Source organism: Cladophialophora carrionii (assembly GCF_000365165.1).
Source record: "Cladophialophora carrionii CBS 160.54 unplaced genomic scaffold supercont1.1, whole genome shotgun sequence".
NCBI lineage: Eukaryota > Fungi > Ascomycota > Eurotiomycetes > Chaetothyriales > Herpotrichiellaceae > Cladophialophora > Cladophialophora carrionii.
This window is the reverse complement of record NW_008481816.1, coordinates 570,630-589,408: the sequence shown is the minus strand read 5'-3', so window position 1 is coordinate 589,408 and position 18,779 is coordinate 570,630. Positions and strand designations below refer to the sequence as shown.

The following is an 18,779-nucleotide window of genomic DNA, read 5'->3' as shown; positions in this document are numbered from 1 at the left end:
GCGGTGGTGGGTGTGCTGTGGTGGCGGTGGCGGCGGCGGCGGCGGCGGCTGGTGCTGGTGGCGGTTTCTTTTGCTTTGCTGGGTGGTGCGTTGTGCGGTGCGGTGCTGGGTGGTGCTGTGCCAGTCGCTGCGGGTCGGTGGAGGCGGGGGCCTCAAACGTTTTGTGTTGCTTGGTTTCTTTTTGTTTCCTTTGTTTAATGGTTTGGAAATGAAAGGCGATGTGACACCGTTTCTCTATACCTTGGCCCTATCGTACGTCGTGCCCATCGTGCGTCGTGCCCACCGTACGTTGTGCGTCGTCTGAATGGCGTATCTCGTGCCGTACACCCATCACAGTACCTATTGGCTATAGGGGGTTAACTCAACTAGCGACCAGTTCTATCGCTCACTAATCTATCGATGCTAGTCTGCGTAGGCTGACGCTGCAGTTGAAACTGATATGTATTATAGCGACGACATGTGCTGAAAGTTCTAGGAGTTAATGAAGTAGACGATACAGGGGACGATGTACTAAACAATATCGGTAACGATGTAGTGGACGGTATTCTACTGATTTACAGCGTAGACGACTCGTCTCGACGGGTTATATTCACTAACAACATTTGACGTGCATTATGGTTGTCTTTCGCTCCACACAACAGTATCTCTCCTGATGCAGTAGGTATCGACCACCACAACTTGCAACAGCAATCCGCGCCCGCCCTTGGTAATGAGCGATAGTCTCCAACGGATATTCATCATATTTTATTCACCCTTCATTCACAAAATAGCTACCCCTCATAGTACCAGGCGTCGACCATCGAGACCACGACGCTTTTACGCGCCGTTTGCCCGTGCTCAGTATTCCTGAAGGATGTCGCTATGCTGCATTCGCCCCTCGTCCACAATGTCGCTGACGCCTGATGGACTGTGCGCATCCCATCTGACCAATGCCACTATATGTGGCCCCCATTGACGATCTGTGCTCGAGGATTAGCACCTAGCGTATGTCATCAAATTTTCAGCGTCTGCAATATCGAGCCACGAATCCCGAGATGGTGGAGTTGACTGCTTGGTACATTCGATTCGAATACCTAAATTTTTAAGACAATGACAACGAGGTTGATCTTTGCAGCAGAACAGTGCCAGAGACTCCGGCTTCGACAGACTAGGAAGTGCTGGTCAGCAGCGTTTCTCACTGTAAGGCTGTTGGAAATCTCAACTTCGAAAGGCGGGCCTCATCTCACCTCACCTTGACCGGCGCATGATAGTCGACTGAGTTGTTGATGGTTACGAAACAACTGCGCACGAAATCTGGTATTAAGGAGGCCGAAGCAAGATTTCCCCTGTTTTAATTTCAACGCAACCATTCCTTCAGAGCATATTAATGGGGTTGTGACACCCGAGGCAGTGTCGGTACAAGGCCGACTTCCGCCTCGCCCCAAACCCCTAATTCGACCTCAGCCTCGTGCTGAGTCACCAAGCCCGTCGTCACATGACGCTGCTTCCACGCCCCGCGCGGTGTTTAGCGAAGCGGCAGGCAGACACAGGCATCCCAGGACAAATACCATTCTCTCTGCTATTTGCGCAGTGTTCACCTCTTCGGCAAACTCACGTACCACAACTGAGACGGTCAACAAAGCCACTGATTGGCCGCCGCTTCAAGCCAGCGCACTCGAACTGTTCGGTGGTTGACCTCGTGGCAGGCTTTCGTGCTGCGGCTTGCAACTTTCCCGCCGCGCTGTGGCACCTGCCACCGAAAGCCTGCCTCCTTGCTCTTGTAAGTGCACGTCTGCTCTCAGGGGTTGATACTCACCGTCTCAAGCTGCAGCCGCAGGGTTTCATCAATTATTCTTCGCGGTTGCTGATGTCGGCTGGCTTTCCTGTACGCACAGCCCTCACCGGATAAGCTTACCTGACGCATGCCCCTACCCATCGCCCCCCACAACCTCTCCCCGATGAATACATGAAGCTTTCGGCTGCACGACGATACCAAGCCGCGACGAGATCTGCTCAGATGAGATAGGAGTGTTGCGCAGGGTCGCGGACGTGACTGGGCTCTCCTTACTTCATCTTCCTTTGTAAACTCCTTGATGGCGCAGCCTTCTCGAAGTCTCGTGGTCGATCGACTCCACTGCAACTCTTGTTAGATTGCGCTAGCCGGACAGGAGCCGACTGTAGCCTCTGAGGCGCTGCACAAAGACGGTGAGCGCATGCATTTCTGCTGGGGCCAACGCCAAATTTAGCATCCCGTGAACAACTTCAATGGTGGACCGCTGTCACCCTACACAGGTACGGCAACGACACCTGTCTCTGCTGCCGCCATTCAGGGTGCAATTACCTGCCTTCGGATCTCCTACACTCTTCGTTAATGTACTCACACCGCAAACTGCACTCACATGGATATTGGCGTCGTAGCAGAAATCTCATGCCCTCCAGCCAAGCGGTTCGTTGCCATGTGTTTCGCTTTCCGACCGGCACAGCACCTCCCTTTGCCTTTGTAGTGCACTCGCGTGTCTTCTACGAGCGATTACGGCGACTAGAGAGATCGGCCAATCAGACTCTGTCATCGGTGACTGAGTGGAATGGGACTCGAAGGTTTACCAAAAACGGAGTCCGAAATTAAGTGTTCGATTGACTGGGGCGGACTCCGCCCATGGGAACCACGTCCAGTCCTCGATCTCGGGTTCAGGCCCTCGCCCTTCCCTAAACCGTCTTGAACCCCATCTGAGGCTGAGAGATGATAAGAGATGGATACACAAGCGCCACGATAGTCGCGATCAATGATATATTGTTGGTTACACATCTGTATACGACATACGAGAGGATCCATCCATCCGACTTGAGTGCGCCTGACTGTAGAAGCGCTCGACAGATTTCGTGGGAATCTGTTGACTTGTTTCCTTCCGTCCGCGCGGATCTTGGGGCACGCAATCAGAGTGCGTCGCAACTCGCGCTCAGCAACCAGGGCAGGCGGCCTTCGGATAGTATCGCGTAGCATAATTATGATGACACGGACGACGTCATTCGCCCTGGCTCAACAAGAAGCGAGGACGCATTTCTCGCAGCCGCCAACACCGAAAAAATTTCTGTTGGAGTTGAGCATTGGGGACGCGAGCTCGGGCGCTTTGTGGAGGGAAAAGCTGCTGTGGGCCGCCGACGGGCGTGCGGTTGACCGCCTCAGCGAATAGATCGACGATAGTGGCAAGCCTGAGCACCGCCCGGAGCCAATCACGCCCCCAGGATTCGCGGTAGGCCCTGCTCGGCGATTCACTTTTGGTGCGCCCAACAGCGAAATATCGATGGCCCCCGGAGCAGAATAGGGAGACTTATGCACGCTCGGTAGAGCGCTTTAGTCGCTGTTTGGCTGCGGGCCGCCTAGAGATTCAGCTAAACCCCTTGCGCTCTTGCGGCTTCATCCAACAAGGCCCAAAAAGTGTCAGGGACACATCTCAGCACGTCGTTGCTTTCATATACCCTGCGCCTTCGTGTCTCCTCGCTCTCCGTTGCTGACTTCACTCCTCCCTCTGCCTCATACCCTTCTCTACCACTATCCTCGCCCCTTTCTCCCCGACCTGATACACTCCTTACTCAGGCCGCAACAATATAGACTTTGGACTCCGCGTTGGGACATCGGTAATATTGGCGTAATTCCGGTCTCCTATTTCGGTCCCCAGAGCCATATTCGATCGAACGCCCTCCCCTCGACCGAGACACTGGTTCTCCCTCAAGAGTCGACCTCTTCAACTGCATGAGATAGACCTTCCTCCCCTCAACATGGCTCCCGCGGCGGTCAACGGTGTCAAAGGCACCAAGCCGCTTGCCAACGGCACCCCGAGTTCGTGGCAAGCGAAGCACAATGTGGCCGATCACTTCATTGGCTCCAACAAGCTAGAAAACGCTCCCCCGAGCAAAGTCAAGGACTTTGTTCAATCACACGACGGTCACACCGTCATCACCTCAGTAAGTCAATTTTTGAGGAAGCTCCCCGCGATTGTGGGCGCGAGCTGACGGCGCCAAAACTAGGTGCTCATCGCGAACAACGGTATTGCCGCCGTCAAGGAAATCCGTTCGGTACGAAAATGGGCCTACGAGATGTTCGGCGACGAGCGGGCCATCCAGTTCACGGTCATGGCCACGCCGGAAGATTTGCAGGCAAACGCGGACTACATCCGTATGGCGGATCAATACGTCGAGGTACGTGAACTCGCAAGGACACGCAGAAAGAGAAGGCAGCGGTGGCTGACATTGCTTGACAGGTGCCCGGAGGCACAAACAACAACAACTACGCGAACGTTGAATTGATTGTCGATATTGCCGAGCGCATGAACGTCCACGCAGTCTGGGCTGGCTGGGGTCACGCCTCGGAAAACCCGAAACTACCCGAATCCCTCGCAGCCTCTCCCAAGAAGATTATCTTCATCGGCCCCCCGGGCTCCGCGATGCGATCTCTCGGTGACAAGATCTCCTCCACAATTGTCGCCCAGCATGCGAAGGTGCCCTGCATTCCCTGGTCGGGAGAGGGTGTCGACGAGGTGGAAATCGACCAGGACGGCATTGTGACTGTCAGAGACGATGTCTACGACAAGGGGTGCGTACATTCGCCACAAGAGGGTCTCGAAGCCGCGCGGAAGATCGGCTTCCCAGTGATGGTGAAGGCCTCAGAAGGTGGTGGCGGCAAGGGTATCCGAAAAGTCGACGATGAATCCCAGTTTGTGGAGCTCTACAATGCTGCGGCCAACGAAATTCCCGGTTCTCCCATCTTCATCATGAAGCTGGCCGGAAACGCCCGGCATTTGGAAGTCCAACTGTTGGCTGATCAGTACGGCAACAACATCTCCATCTTCGGCAGAGATTGTTCCGTCCAGCGACGACATCAGAAGATCATCGAAGAGGCACCTGTCACGATTGCCAACCAAGAGACCCTCCACGAGATGGAGGCGGCGGCGGTCCGACTAGGTGAATTGGTCGGTTACGTCTCTGCCGGTACCGTGGAATGGCTGTACTCGCACTCGGACAACAAGTTCTACTTCCTGGAGCTGAACCCTCGTCTCCAGGTCGAACATCCTACCACCGAAATGGTCAGCGGTGTCAATATTCCCGCTGCTCAGCTCCAGGTTGCCATGGGTCTTCCTCTCCACCGCATCCGTGACATTCGCTTGTTGTACGGAGTCGACCCGCATACCTCGACCGAGATTGATTTCCAATTCAAGTCGGAGGCCAGTCTGAAGACCCAGCGACGACCTAGACCAAAGGGTCACTGCACAGCCTGCCGTATCACTTCCGAGGATCCTGGCGAAGGCTTCAAACCCTCGAGCGGTACCATGCATGACCTCAACTTCCGGTCGAGCTCAAATGTCTGGGGTTATTTCTCCGTCTCCTCGGCATCCAGCATTCACAGCTTCTCCGACAGTCAGTTCGGTCACATTTTCGCTTACGGCGAGAACCGAGCGGCTTCCCGAAAACACATGGTTGTTGCCCTCAAAGAATTGAGCATCCGTGGTGACTTTAGAACCACCATTGAATACCTCATCAAACTCCTGGAAACGCCTGCATTTGAAGACAACACAATCACCACTGGATGGCTCGACCAGCTGATCACCAAGAAGCTGACTGCCGACCGGCCGGACCAAATGCTTGCGATCCTGGCGGGGGCTGTCACCAAAGCTCATATTGCCAGTGAAGCATGCATTACGGAATACCGCAAAGGCCTCGAGAAGGGTCAAGTGCCCTCCAAGGATGTCCTCAAGACGGTCTTCCCTGTCGATTTCATCTACGAAGGTCAGCGATACAAGTTCACCGTCACTCGATCAAGTCTTGATAGCTATCACATCTTCATCAACGGCTCCAAGTGCTCTGTGGGCATCCGATCCCTTGCTGATGGCGGACTGCTGATGCTCGTTGCGGGCCGATCCCACAGCTTGTACTGGAAGGAGGAGCCCACTGCTATCCGTCTGAGCGTTGACAGCAAGACCTGCTTGCTCGAGCAGGAGAACGACCCCACTCAGCTGCGAACACCTTCTCCTGGCAAGCTCGTTAAATTCACCGTCGAAAATGGTGCCCATGTGAAAGCCGGTCAAGCCTTCGCTGAGGTTGAAGTCATGAAGATGTACATGCCTCTGATCGCACAAGAAGACGGTGTTGTGCAATTTATCAAGCAGCCGGGAGCTACTCTCGAGGGTGGCGACATCCTGGGTATACTAGCTCTCGATGACCCCTCCAGAGTCAAGACCGCCGAGACATTTACCGGCCAGCTGCCTGATCTGGGGCCGCCTCAGGTTGTCGGTAACAAGCCGCCTCAGCGATTCGCCCTTCTCACGGGCATTCTCCATAACATTCTCATGGGCTTTGACAATCAAGTCATCATGGCTTCCACCCTCAAGGAGCTGGTGCAAGTTCTGAGAGATCCAGAGCTGCCCTACGGCGAATGGGCCGCTCGATCGTCTGCTCTGCACTCGAGAACCCCCCAGAAGCTGGATGCCCAACTCGTGCAGATTGTGGAGCGCGCGGCCTCTCGCCACGCCGAGTTCCCAGCTAAGCAACTCCAGAAGGCTATCAACAAGTTCATCGAGGATAACATGTCTGCGAGTGACGGAGCTGCGCTTCATACCACTTTGGCGCCTCTCGAGGACGTCACGGCCAGATATGCGGATGGACTCAAGGTCCACGAGTTCAATGTCTTTACTGGCTTCATTGATCAGTATTATCAAGTTGAGAAGCTCTTCGCTTCTGGTACCCCCAGAGATGAGGATGTCATCTTGAAACTTCGAGAGCAGCACAAGGACGATATCCTCTCGGTTGTTTGGACTGTCTTGTCCCACACTCGCGTATCTGCAAAGAACAATCTGATTGTCGCCATCCTGGATCTGTACCGACCGAACCAGCCGAATGTGGGCAACGTTGCGAAGTACTTCAGACCTGCCCTCCGACGACTTACGGAGCTCGACTCTCGTGCGACTGCCAAGGTCACCATCAAGGCTCGTGAGTTGCTCATCCTGTGCGCCCTGCCTTCGCTTGAGGAAAGAGCTTCCCAGATGGAGCACATCCTCAAGTCGTCGGTCGTGGAGTCCAAATACGGAGAAACCGGATGGGAGCATAGGGAGCCAGATCTCGATGTATTGAGAGAAGTGGTCGACTCTCGGTATACTGTGTTCGACGTTTTGCCGCTCTTCTTTGCCCATCACGACCCTTGGGTTGGTCTCGCTGCTCTTGAGGTGTATGTGCGACGCGCCTACCGTGCATACACTGTCAAGGAGGTCGAGTATCACAACGATGTCGACCCCCCTTTCTTTCTCTCGTGGGACTTCATCCTCCGCAAAGTCGGACAAACAGAATTCGGCCTACCCCTGGCGTCCTCTTATCCATCGGGACAGGCGACGCCTTCCCAGAACGGCAATCAGTTCAAGCGTATTGCTTCTGTCAGCGACCTCTCCTACCTGAACAAACTACAAGGGGAGGACGAGCCAACTCGCAGAGGTGTCATTGCTCCTTGCCATTACCTCGATGAAGTTGATGAGTGCCTCGCCCGCGCGCTTGAGGCTTTTCCCAAGGGTACAGCGGAGAAGCGTTCAAATACCGGACAACATCTCATGCCGACACTCGACAGCCAGAGACGGCCTCCACAAAAATCGGATGAAGTCGAGCTGACCAATGTCTGCAACATCGCCATCCGCGACATTGAGTCTTTGAGTGATCCCGAGATTCTCGAGCGCGTACAAAGCATCGTAAACGAGTACAAGTCGGAGCTTCTGGCCCGCAGGGTTCGTCGCATTACCTTCATTTGTGGGCACAAGGAAGGTACTTATCCTGGCTACTTCACATTCCGTGGACCGAGTTACGAGGAGGATGCTAGCATCCGTCACAACGAGCCCGCAACAGCCTTCCAGCTGGAGCTCGGCAGATTGTCCAAATTCAAGATCCGTCCGGTATTCACAGAGAACCGAAATATCCACATCTACGAGGCCGTCGGCAAGGGCGATGATCGAGACAAGGTTGTGGACAAGCGCTACTTCACTCGCGCTGTTGTTCGACCAGGCCGCCTCAAGGATGAGATTCCCACTGCTGAGTACTTGATCGCAGAGACCGACCGACTCGTCAACGACATCTGCGACGCACTTGAGATCATTGGCAACAATAACTCCGATCTCAACCACATCTTCATCAACTTTACCCCAGTATTCAACCTGCAGCCCAAGGATGTTGAGGAGCAGATTGCCGGTTTCTTGGAACGCTTTTCCCGCCGCTTCCTTCGTCTCCGCGTCACTGGCGCGGAGATCAGAATTCTGTGCACGGATCCCGAATCTGGGCTGCCATACCCTCTTCGAGTTGTCATCACGAACACTTCTGGCTACGTCGTCCAGGTTGAGTCGTATGTTGAGAAGAAGGCTCGCAATGGAGAGTGGGTGTTTGAGAGTATCGGCGGTACCACCAAGGTCGGCTCCATGCACCTTCGCCCTGTGTCCACTCCTTATCCCACAAAGGAGTGGTTGCAGCCGAAGCGTTACAAGGCTCATCTCATGGGTACCCAATATGTCTACGACTTCCCCGAACTGTTCAGACAAGCAATCTCGAACAGCTGGGCCAAGGCTATCGCCAAGCATGCGCCTCTCGCTGAATCCAGGCCCGAGGTCGGAAACTGCCTGGAGTATAATGAGCTCATCCTGGATGATTCCGATAACCTGGCCGAGGTCTCTCGCGAGCCTGGTACCAATACTTGTGGTATGGTCGGCTGGGTCTTCACTGCCAAAACCCCGGAATACCCAAGAGGCAGAAGGGTTGTCATCATCGCCAACGACATCACATTCCAGATCGGTTCTTTCGGACCTCTCGAAGACAAATTCTTCAACAAGTGCACTGAGTATGCCCGCAAACTTGGCATCCCCCGGATCTACCTGTCCGCCAACTCCGGCGCTCGTATTGGCATGGCTGAAGAGCTCATTCCTCACTTCTCAGTTGCCTGGAACGACGAGTCGAACCCATCTTCCGGCTTCAAGTACCTGTACTTGACGCCCGAGAAGAGAGAATTGCTCAGCAAGACGGAAATTCTCACCGAGAAGGTCGTCGAAGATGGAGAGGAGCGACACAAGATCACCACCATCGTCGGCGCCAAAGACGGTCTAGGTGTTGAATGCTTGCGTGGCTCTGGCCTCATCGCCGGCGCGACTTCGAAGGCTTACGAGGACATCTTCACGCTCACTCTTGTCACCTGCCGGTCTGTAGGCATTGGTGCTTACCTCGTTCGTCTGGGTCAGCGTGCCATCCAGATTGAGGGTCAGCCAATCATCCTCACCGGTGCTCCCGCCCTGAACAAGGTTTTGGGCAAGGAAGTCTACACATCCAACTTGCAACTCGGTGGCACTCAGATCATGTACAAGAACGGTGTCTCCCACATGGTCGCAAGCGATGACTTCCAGGGAGTAGAGAAGATTGTCGACTGGCTGTCCTTCGTTCCCGACAAGAAGGGCCAGCCAGTTCCGGTCAGCCCTCCTTCGGATACTTGGGATCGGGATATCACTTTCTACCCACCAAAGGGACCTTACGACGTGAGACATCTCATTGGTGGCCAGGAGGACGAAGAGGGCTTCTTGTCTGGACTCTTCGACAAGGACTCGTTCCAGGAAGCCCTCGGCGGCTGGGCGCGGACAGTCGTTGTCGGTCGTGCTCGCCTGGGCGGCATCCCCATGGGTGTCATCGCGGTCGAGACTCGTACGGTCGAGAACGTCAGCCCTGCCGATCCTGCCAACGCCGATTCGATGGAGACGGTTGTGCAGGAAGCTGGTGGTGTGTGGTTCCCCAACTCGGCCTTCAAGACCGCACAAGCCCTCCGAGATTTCAACTATGGTGAACAACTTCCCGTCATGATCCTAGCGAACTGGCGTGGTTTCTCTGGTGGTCAACGAGACATGTACAACGAGGTGCTCAAGTACGGTTCCTATATCGTTGACGCTCTCACCAAGTACGAGCAGCCAGTGTTCGTCTACATTCCTCCTTTCGGTGAGCTTCGTGGTGGATCATGGGTAAGTGCTGCTTCAACTTCGTCGTCCCAATTTGATACTAACACGTTCTTCAGGTCGTCGTTGATCCTACCATCAACCCTGAACAGATGGAAATGTACGCCGATATCGAGTCTCGCGGTGGTGTCTTGGAGCCTGAGGGTATTGTTGGCATCAAGTACCGCAAGGAGAGACAGCTGGAGACCATGGCTCGCCTGGACCCTGAATATGCTCGGCTCAAGCAGCAATCCCTTGCGAAGAACTTGAGCGCTGATCAGCTCAACGCCATCAAGGCCAAGATGACCGAGCGTGAGCAACTCCTCGGACCCATCTACCAGCAGATCGCGCTTCAGTTCGCCGATCTCCACGATCGCGCGGGCCGCATGGAGGCCAAGGGCACAATCCGCATGCCCCTACAATGGAAGAACGCTCGACGATTCTTCTACTGGCGTCTCCGAAGAAGGTTGTCCGAGGAAGTTCTCCTCAAGAAGCTGAACAGCAGCTTAGCCGGTGGTGTCGTTCCTGCCACGACCACCCCCTCGACCCAGAGAGAACAGAACCTTGCCATGCTGAAGAACTGGTCTGGCTTGTTGGATGTCGAATTCGACAAGGACGATCGCAAGGTCGCTGAGTGGTACGAGAGCCACCGAAAGGAAGTGTACGCCAAGATCGACGCCGTCAAGACCGAGGCGGTCAGCAAGCGCGTCGCAGAGCTGTTGATGGGTAACAAGGAGGGTGGATTGAAGGGTGTCCGCGAGGTGTTGAGCCTCGTGCCCACGAGCGAGAGGGAGCAACTGGTCAAGTACTTGACCGGTGCATGAGGGCGTGGTGGTGTTAAAATGTATAGATGTGACGATGGATCGACCTGGATGTGGAAGCGAAACTGAACGCCAGAGAAATTATGAGGCGATTGAAGTTTTAAAGGTGCTTTTTGGTTCAATGGGTTTGGTCAACCAAGGCGTGTCGAGCAAGTATGCTTTTTATTGCCTTTGTTTTCGTGTTTTTGTACTTGTATCCTTGCGTTGCCAATGAAAAAGGTTCAAAAGCCCATTGCTCCGAGTCCCACGACTTTGCGGTCACCCAAGTCATTGCCTAGAACTGTGCTTATCCACGGCACTCTGAAAGTGATACACTCTACAGCCCTCAGGGGTGAGTGACGGTCGAGACTGATGCCCATATGCACAGTACCAGGCATACATAACTACCTACTGTAGATATGTACTTAGTACATACACGGTATATAGGCATCGGTCTTTCTCTGGAAAGTACGGAGTACTCCCGTACTGCGCTGAAGAATCCTCCAGAAGACTGGGCGAACTTCCAACACAGATGCAGTGGGACGGGGATGGGGGCTACAGTACATGCAGAATGGCGCACCCTTGCCGTGAGGGTGTGAACTACATACATAGGCTCCAGGAACTCCGTGACTTATGTGTACGGAGTAATTACTGGGTAAGTACTTGCTAGTGGTGTTCCTGTAGTTCTTCCCCACCTTGGGGTACTATGTATGGACAGTCAGTATCCGCGGTTAAACATACCTGATTTTACTGTATGCGACGGGGATTGTATGCAAAATGGGAACCCGCCTGAATTTCCTCTCTACCAACTCGACTCGAGGACCGTGCTGCAGCAGCAACTGCCGCTGCGTGCGTGCGTGTCTTTAGCTGCTGGCGATCGGCCATACGGCCTCTACTTATCTACCAAGGCCACGCCCGCTGGGACGATTTGTTCCCTTGAGCAGTTGGTGGGCAGCAAACAGTGGGCAGTGAGCAGTGGGCAGTGAGAAGTTTGAAAACACTCCTGGCCGTCCGGTCAGTCGATGTGCTTTTTTTCCCCCCTGCAGCAGGCAGCTCGGTAGGACGTCTTACTACAGTAAAGTACGTCTACTTGAGGTACTTGATAATGAATGTACCACTAGTGCCCACTGTACTTAATATAATGTACTCTTGTCTTATACAGGATCGCCCGTGGACGACGCTGCTCCCGCTGTCGGAGTGCTACTAAGTGATTGGAGGGTGCTGCCTACGATCCTCCGAGGGTGTGTGTGTGGCAAGCGGCCTTCCAGTTCGGCGGGCTCTCCATCTGTACATGTAGAGAAGATCAGTGATTTGGACTTGAAGTTGGACTTGATCTTGGCCTGCTCTGCTCTGCAGCCCTTTCGGACCGCTGGCTGGGGGACAAGTAGAGTACTTACTTAATACTCAGTAATAACTCACAGGCATAGACACATATAAACTCCACAGAGACACTCAACCACGCCCACATGCCCACGATCATGCCAAACGCCCAGACCCCCCTTCAGCCAGGACCACGCCGGCTTCAGTGGCCTGTTTGCGCAACTCCTGTTGCGGCACAAAATGATGGATGATCATGATGATGGCGGTAGTTTGGGCTGCCAAGATCCCGACAGCGATATAGCCGGAGCATTTAGCGGCGTCGGCTGGCAAGCTCTTTCTCGGGGGATTCAGGTCTCCTCCAGCAGGGGGTTGGGGTTTGGTGGGCGTCAGGGACAATCATAACAATGACAGGGTCTTGGGGTCAGGTGGCGCCTTACACCGTTTCCTGTCACGACATCGGGGATCGTGAGATCTTGCGTGTTGCGGCACACTGCCTCTATGACCGAGGGCATACTGGACTCTGCGTTGCTGGTGTGAGGGGCCACGGACCCAAAAGGCGTAAGGGCGATGAAAAAGGATGCGCAGAATGAAATCGGTTCTGATCGAGTTGCCTACAAAGTACTTTTCATCGTCTTCTTCTTCGTCCTGTTCGGGCACGCCAGCATTTATACCCACCGTGGACAGTATCACCCGCAAAGATGCTTGATGAACGCTTCTGGCCTCGGAGTGCAGATTCTCAAGTACTGCGTAGTCAGGAGGGCAGTTTGATGCCCTTGCCTTGCACTGCCCTGGACGAGAGGATCACTTGGACTTACTTCATGTCTGGCTGAATCTGGAGAAGCCCATGCAAGGAGAGAAAGAAGTACTCCGTACCTGAGCGAATGATGACAGGGTTACATGTGCCAGGCGGCAGCTTGCAAAGTTCCTGCATCCATTCACCAATAGACACCGCAAAGGCACAAGAGCAGCCGAAGCGAGGCCAGAACTCGCTGTGCTGCAACACGCTGCATTAGGATTTGGTACCTGCCAATCTGCGAGTTCCCTGTCTAGTGTACACATGCATCCCGACGTCAAATCAGGCTGTCTCGAGGCGTGGGGCGGTGTGCAAAGCATGCCTGGGACACGAGCAGGGAGTCGTGAAGACCATTTCGGTGAAGCGTCAGTACTCAGCCACCAGCGCCGTTGCGAACAACGACCAGGAAAATACGAGGATCATGGGCAACAGATTGTTGGAAAGCGGTGCCCATATTCCACTTTCCCCGTTTTTCGATGGGGGCATTCACGGAGGGAGATTTGGCAAGCTCATGGAACGATGGTCACTGGATGCTGGTGCTAGACAGAAGGACGCTCGGGGTCCTTCAGCCTGGGTGGTTCCTGACTAGTCCTCTTAGGGCTTAGGGCTATTTCTCTGTCAGGCTGCGAGGCTGCGAGGCTGCGAGGCTGGCTTATCGATAACGGCCTGCGGAGTCTACCTTTAGAACTTTTTCAGACTCCATTTTCTACCGCCTCGAGTGCGCCTCTCTTCAAGGTGCGCAATGTGAGCAGCCACGCTGGCTGTCCAACACCATGTCCGCGACCACTACCGCTACCACGATACAGACTAGGACCAAGTCAAAAACCAATTGGTCGGTCGAGTACGACACGGTCCGTCGCCATAAGCTCTTCAGACACACCCCAAAAGATCGCAGTGCGTATCCTGCGCTTCAAGCCGCCGTCAAACCGCACGTCGACGCATTCAATGCCCTGTGGGATGAGGGTCTTATAGATGCTGGGTTGAAAGATATTGGAACCTATACTGTGGTCGATGGAGATGTCCGGAATCCCAGCAAAAGCATTCACCACAACAAGCTCGACCTTCGTGTGACAGAGGTCATCCTCGAAAAACCGACATTACCTCCGTCCAACAAGTTCGCCATCGAAGACCGGAACATCTACCCCGCAGAATGCCGAGAGCGCCATGCGTCCTACCGAGGACGGTTAAAAGCCAGGCTTCAGTACAGAGTGAACAATGGAGAATGGCAGGAATCGGTGCGAGATCTCGGGCAGATGCCGATTATGCTGCGGTCCAATAAATGTCATCTTGAAAAGTTCTCCCCAGTTCAGATGGTCCGCCACAAAGAAGAGGCAGAGGAGCTGGGCGGCTACTTCATCGTCAACGGCAATGAGAAGCTGATTCGCATGCTGATTGCTCCGAGGAGGAACTATCCCATGGCCATTTCGCGAAATGCCTTTCAAGCGAGAGGGCCGACCTTCTCTAAGCTCGCCATGCAAATCCGATCAGTGAGACCCGATCAGACCTCGCAGACCAATGTCCTTCACTACCTGACCGACGGAAATGTCACTTTCAGATTCTCGTGGAGGAAGAATGAATATCTGGTCCCGGTGGTTATGATTCTCAAAGCTTTGGTGGACACCAATGACCGCGAAATTGCCGAAGGTATTATTGGCTCGAATTCGTCCAGAAAGGCGCCCAGTTCGTTCGTTGCCGACAGAACTGAGCTCCTCTTGCGGACTTACAAGGCGTACAATCTGAAAACGAGGCAACAGACGTTGGCATATCTCGGAGAAAAATTCAGGCCTGTCCTAATGCAGCCCATCACCATCCCTGACGAGAAAGTGGGTGAGGAGTTCTTGAGAAAGGTTGTGCTGCCCCATCTTGGTAACGTCGACGTGAGACCATCTCAGAACAACGACAAATTCCAGCTGCTTTTGTTCATGATCCGGAAGCTCTATGCTCTCGCAGCGGGCGATTGCGCTCTCGATAATCCTGACGCAGTCTCCAGTCAAGAGATTCTGCTTGGCGGTTTCCTCTACGGTATGATCTTGAAAGAGAACATCTACGAGTGGCTGGTCGGTATTGGTGCTGCGGCTCGAGAATGGTCGAGGATAAAGAATGGCGCTCAGTTTTCAGACCCGTCATTTGAGGCCGATTTCCTTCCCAAAATTGTCAGAAGAACGAACGAAAACCTGGCCGGCAAGCTAGAATACTTCCTATCCACCGGTAACCTGGTCAGTCAGACTGGGCTCGATCTGTCTCAAACCTCGGGCTTTACAATTGTCGCCGAAAAGATCAACTTTTACCGTTTCATCAGCCACTTTCGGTGTATACACCGTGGTACTTTCTTTGCACAGTTGAAGACAACCACTGTACGGAAACTCCTCCCTGAAAGCTGGGGATTTCTGTGTCCAGTGCATACACCCGATGGATCTCCCTGCGGATTATTGAACCACTTGGCCCATCAATGTCAAGTCCAGATCAAGAGAATCGATACCTCGGCGATTGAGAAAGCCGTTGCGCAAATGGGACTCTCTCCGACTGCACCAATGGCCCTTAATGATGGCCTTTCAGTCCAACTTGACGGCAGGATACTGGGCTACTGCCCCGCGAAGAGAGCAAGAGAGATTGCACAGTTGCTTCGGCACTGGAAGGTCAATGGTGCTCACAACATCCCGAACGAGCTGGAAATAGGGTACATTCCCACCTCGAATGGTGGGCTCTATCCCGGCTTATATCTCTTTTCGGATCCCTCGAGGATGCTACGGCCTGTCAAATACATCCCCTCAGACAAGCTTGACTACGTTGGCCCCTTCGAGCAACAATACATGAATATCGCTTGCGTCGAAGCCGACATCATCCCGAACCTAACAACTCATATCGAGTTCAAACCCACTAATATTCTTTCCATTCTCGCCAACATGACTCCTTTCTCCGACTTCAATCAGTCGCCTCGCAACATGTATCAGTGCCAGATGAGCAAGCAGGCTATGGGGACTCCATCGTCAAACCTGATGTGTCGGACAGACAACAAAGCGTACCTGCTGCAAACCGGCCAGACTCCTGTGGTCCGGCCTCCACTGTACAATGAATATGGTCTCGATAACTTTCCTAACGGTATGAATGCCGTGGTCGCGGTCATTTCATACACCGGCTATGACATGGACGACGCAATGATCATCAACAAATCGTCCCACGAGCGAGGCTTCGGCGATGGAGTCATCTACAAAACAAAGGTCTACAAGCTCAACGAGGATCAGCGTTCAACACGGTCCAAGACCGAGATCAAATCACTGTTTGGTTTTGCTGATGGTGATCCGAACATATCGCCCGAGGCTGTTAAATCTTTGGACCCTGACGGTTTACCAGCTATTGGGACCAAGGTCGGGGAGGGCTCGATAGTATTGGCCTACCACACGGTCATGTTCGATCCCTCGGAAGGCAAGCTCAAGAACCTAGACGGCAACACCATGTACTTCAAATACAAGGATGCCGAGGAAGCATATATTGACCAGATACGGCTGATTGGCGCTGAAAGTGGAGATCAGCCGTGTCAAGCCATCAGCATCAAGTATCGGATACCCAGACGACCCATCATTGGAGACAAGTTCTCCTCTAGGCACGGCCAAAAAGGAGTCTTGTCTATGCTTTGGCCAAGTGCAGATATGCCTTTTAGCGAGTCTGGGATCCAGCCGGATGTCATCATCAATCCCCACGCTTTCCCGTCTCGAATGACGATTGGCATGTTCGTCGAATCTCTTGCCGGCAAGTCGGGGGCTCTCCACGGTCTTGCGCAAGATTGCACGCCCTTCTCTTTCGACGAAGACAACACCGCCGGCAACTTCTTCGGCGACCAACTCCGCCAGGCTGGGTACAACTTTTATGGCAACGAGCCCATGTACAGTGGCATCACTGGCAAGGAGTTTGCAGCCGACATCTACATTGGTGTGGTGTATTATCAACGGCTGAGGCACATGGTCAGCGATAAATTCCAAGTGCGTACGACAGGCCCGGTCAACGCGCTGCACGGCCAGCCCATCAAAGGCAGAAGCAAAGGTGGTGGAATTCGCGTCGGTGAGATGGAGCGTGACTCTTTGATTGCCCACGGGTGTGCATACCTGCTTCAAGATCGTCTTATGGACTGCAGTGACAAGACTCGCGCTTGGGTGTGCCGATCCTGCGGCAGTTTTCTGAGTACCATGATGGTGCCGAATCAGTTCACGGCCGGCAAGAAAGGAGGCCGACTGGAGCCCAGTGGGATGGTGAGATGTCGGGCTTGTGCCAGACAAGCAACGTTCGAAGACAGTAAGATGACAGTTTGGGAGGACGGCGCCGGCCGGAAGTTCGTGGGCGGCGATAACACGACTGTCGTCAGCGTGCCAGGCGTACTCAGGTATCTAGACGTGGAGCTCGCGGCAATGGGTGTTCGGACAAAGTTCGAGATTGAGAATTAGTGCCTACAGTAGATGGCCACGCGTGTGGGCAAAAAGAAAGCTACTTGTTCTACATGGTCACCACCTCATTTCGCGTTTCATCGTTGTCGTCGTCGTTGCCGTGGTCCTTTCCCATCCCCTGAACTTGCTCCGGATTGATCATGCCCAACCGAACCGCAAAATCACCCCTTCCCACCTCCCTGATCAGCTCCTCGGCCATGTCCAATCGGCGCGCATACCTCTTCAGGGCGTCTGGCGCCTTGGCCACCCTGACGATGCGCCCATTCATGACCAGCTCCTCAGCCCTCGCGTTCTCATACACGAGAATCAAATGCCCCGCAATCACCGCCCCGACAAGCGTCGCCTTCTCGAGATCGCTTGCCCCGCCCAGCGCCACGACCGCCATCCACACCATCATCGAGGCCATCCAGTCCAAACAGCCCATGAGCACGGGTAGGGACAGCACGCGTGGTGCAGGCCCCTCGCTCCTACGGCAGGCGAGCCACCGTCCCGACGTCACGGCTTTGAGATCGTCGACCGGGCCCGTCATCCTGGCCCAGCGGTCCTCTGAGAGCAGGATGAGCAAGTCGCCTGGTACGCCTGGCTCGGGGGCGCCGTGCCATTGGGGATTGGCGCGTGTGCGTGTGCGTTCGAGGAAGGCTATTGTCGCGAGGACGCGCGAGAGGAGGAGTAGCGTGAACGAGAGGACGAGGGGTGGTGAGACCCTCACGGCGTCAGAGGACGAGCAGGTCGAAGATATGATCCATGAGAGGAGAGCTATCGTGGGGAGACATGCCATCGAGAGGTGAGGTGATGAAGAGGAGCGTCGTTGAGAGGTCGAGTTTGATGAAGTCCCGCTCCCGCGGGGCTGAGAATCAGACCGAAAGTGTGACTTCGTCCCATCCTCACCCTCGGCATCGCCCACAGACCGCACCACAAAGCGCGTAAGCCATCCCGTGCGGGTCATCTTCTGCAGGAACGCCACGGTCGCAGCATTCTCGACCCGGAAGACGTATCCCGTCGTGAGGGCCGCGCAGGCGGGATATTCGCCCTGGTTGAGCGCAGTGGGATTGAGGGGCGTTTGGAGGCCGAGACATAGCGTGAGGGCTGAGATGCAGAGTGAGAGGTAGTAAGATAGGCGATGGCGATGGCCTGTACCAGTAGCCCCGGCACCCAGCCCCGTTAGGGCGAGGCGTGTGTGGATTGGTGGGACGGGGGTGGGTGTTGCGAGGAGGAGGATTGGGAGGAGGGAGAGCGATAGCGAGAGCGAGAGGTTGATGTCCATGTTGTGGATGATCACCTATGTACAGTATGTATGGTAGGTCATTAAGGTGCTTGGATATACCCGGATTATGCGGTGCATGCGGGACTTGCTAAGTAAGTGACAGGAAGTGACTTGCCCAGCGAGACTCGATCACGATGTACGTTGGGTACATAGTACGCAGAGGAAAAGAGTTACATATACCTAGTACTTGATGGTGAT

The 18,779-nt window shown here is 54.3% G+C and overlaps 3 protein-coding genes across 3 annotated transcripts; 2 read left to right on the top strand and 1 right to left on the bottom strand.

Moving 5' to 3' along the window:
- Positions 1 to 3,756: 3,756 nt before the first annotated feature.
- On the top strand, positions 3,757 to 10,792 carry G647_00212 (uncharacterized protein; the record flags this gene model as incomplete). The annotated part of the gene is made up of 4 exons (XM_008723615.1): positions 3,757 to 3,942; positions 4,006 to 4,176; positions 4,239 to 9,995; positions 10,049 to 10,792. 4 exons carry the CDS (start codon positions 3,757 to 3,759, stop codon positions 10,790 to 10,792), a joined length of 6,858 nt encoding a protein of 2,285 aa, XP_008721837.1.
- Positions 10,793 to 13,654: 2,862 nt separating this feature from the next.
- On the top strand, positions 13,655 to 17,317 carry G647_00211 (uncharacterized protein; the record flags this gene model as incomplete). Its single annotated transcript, XM_008723614.1, has 1 exon — positions 13,655 to 17,317. The coding sequence occupies one exon, from the start codon at positions 13,655 to 13,657 to the stop codon at positions 17,315 to 17,317; it is 3,663 nt and encodes a 1,220-aa protein (XP_008721836.1).
- Positions 17,318 to 17,366: 49 nt separating this feature from the next.
- G647_00210 (uncharacterized protein) lies at positions 17,367 to 18,581 on the bottom strand (the record flags this gene model as incomplete). The annotated part of the gene is made up of 1 exon (XM_008723613.1): positions 17,367 to 18,581. The coding sequence occupies one exon, from the start codon at positions 18,579 to 18,581 to the stop codon at positions 17,367 to 17,369; it is 1,215 nt and encodes a 404-aa protein (XP_008721835.1).
- Between the last annotated feature and the right edge of the window lie 198 nt (positions 18,582 to 18,779).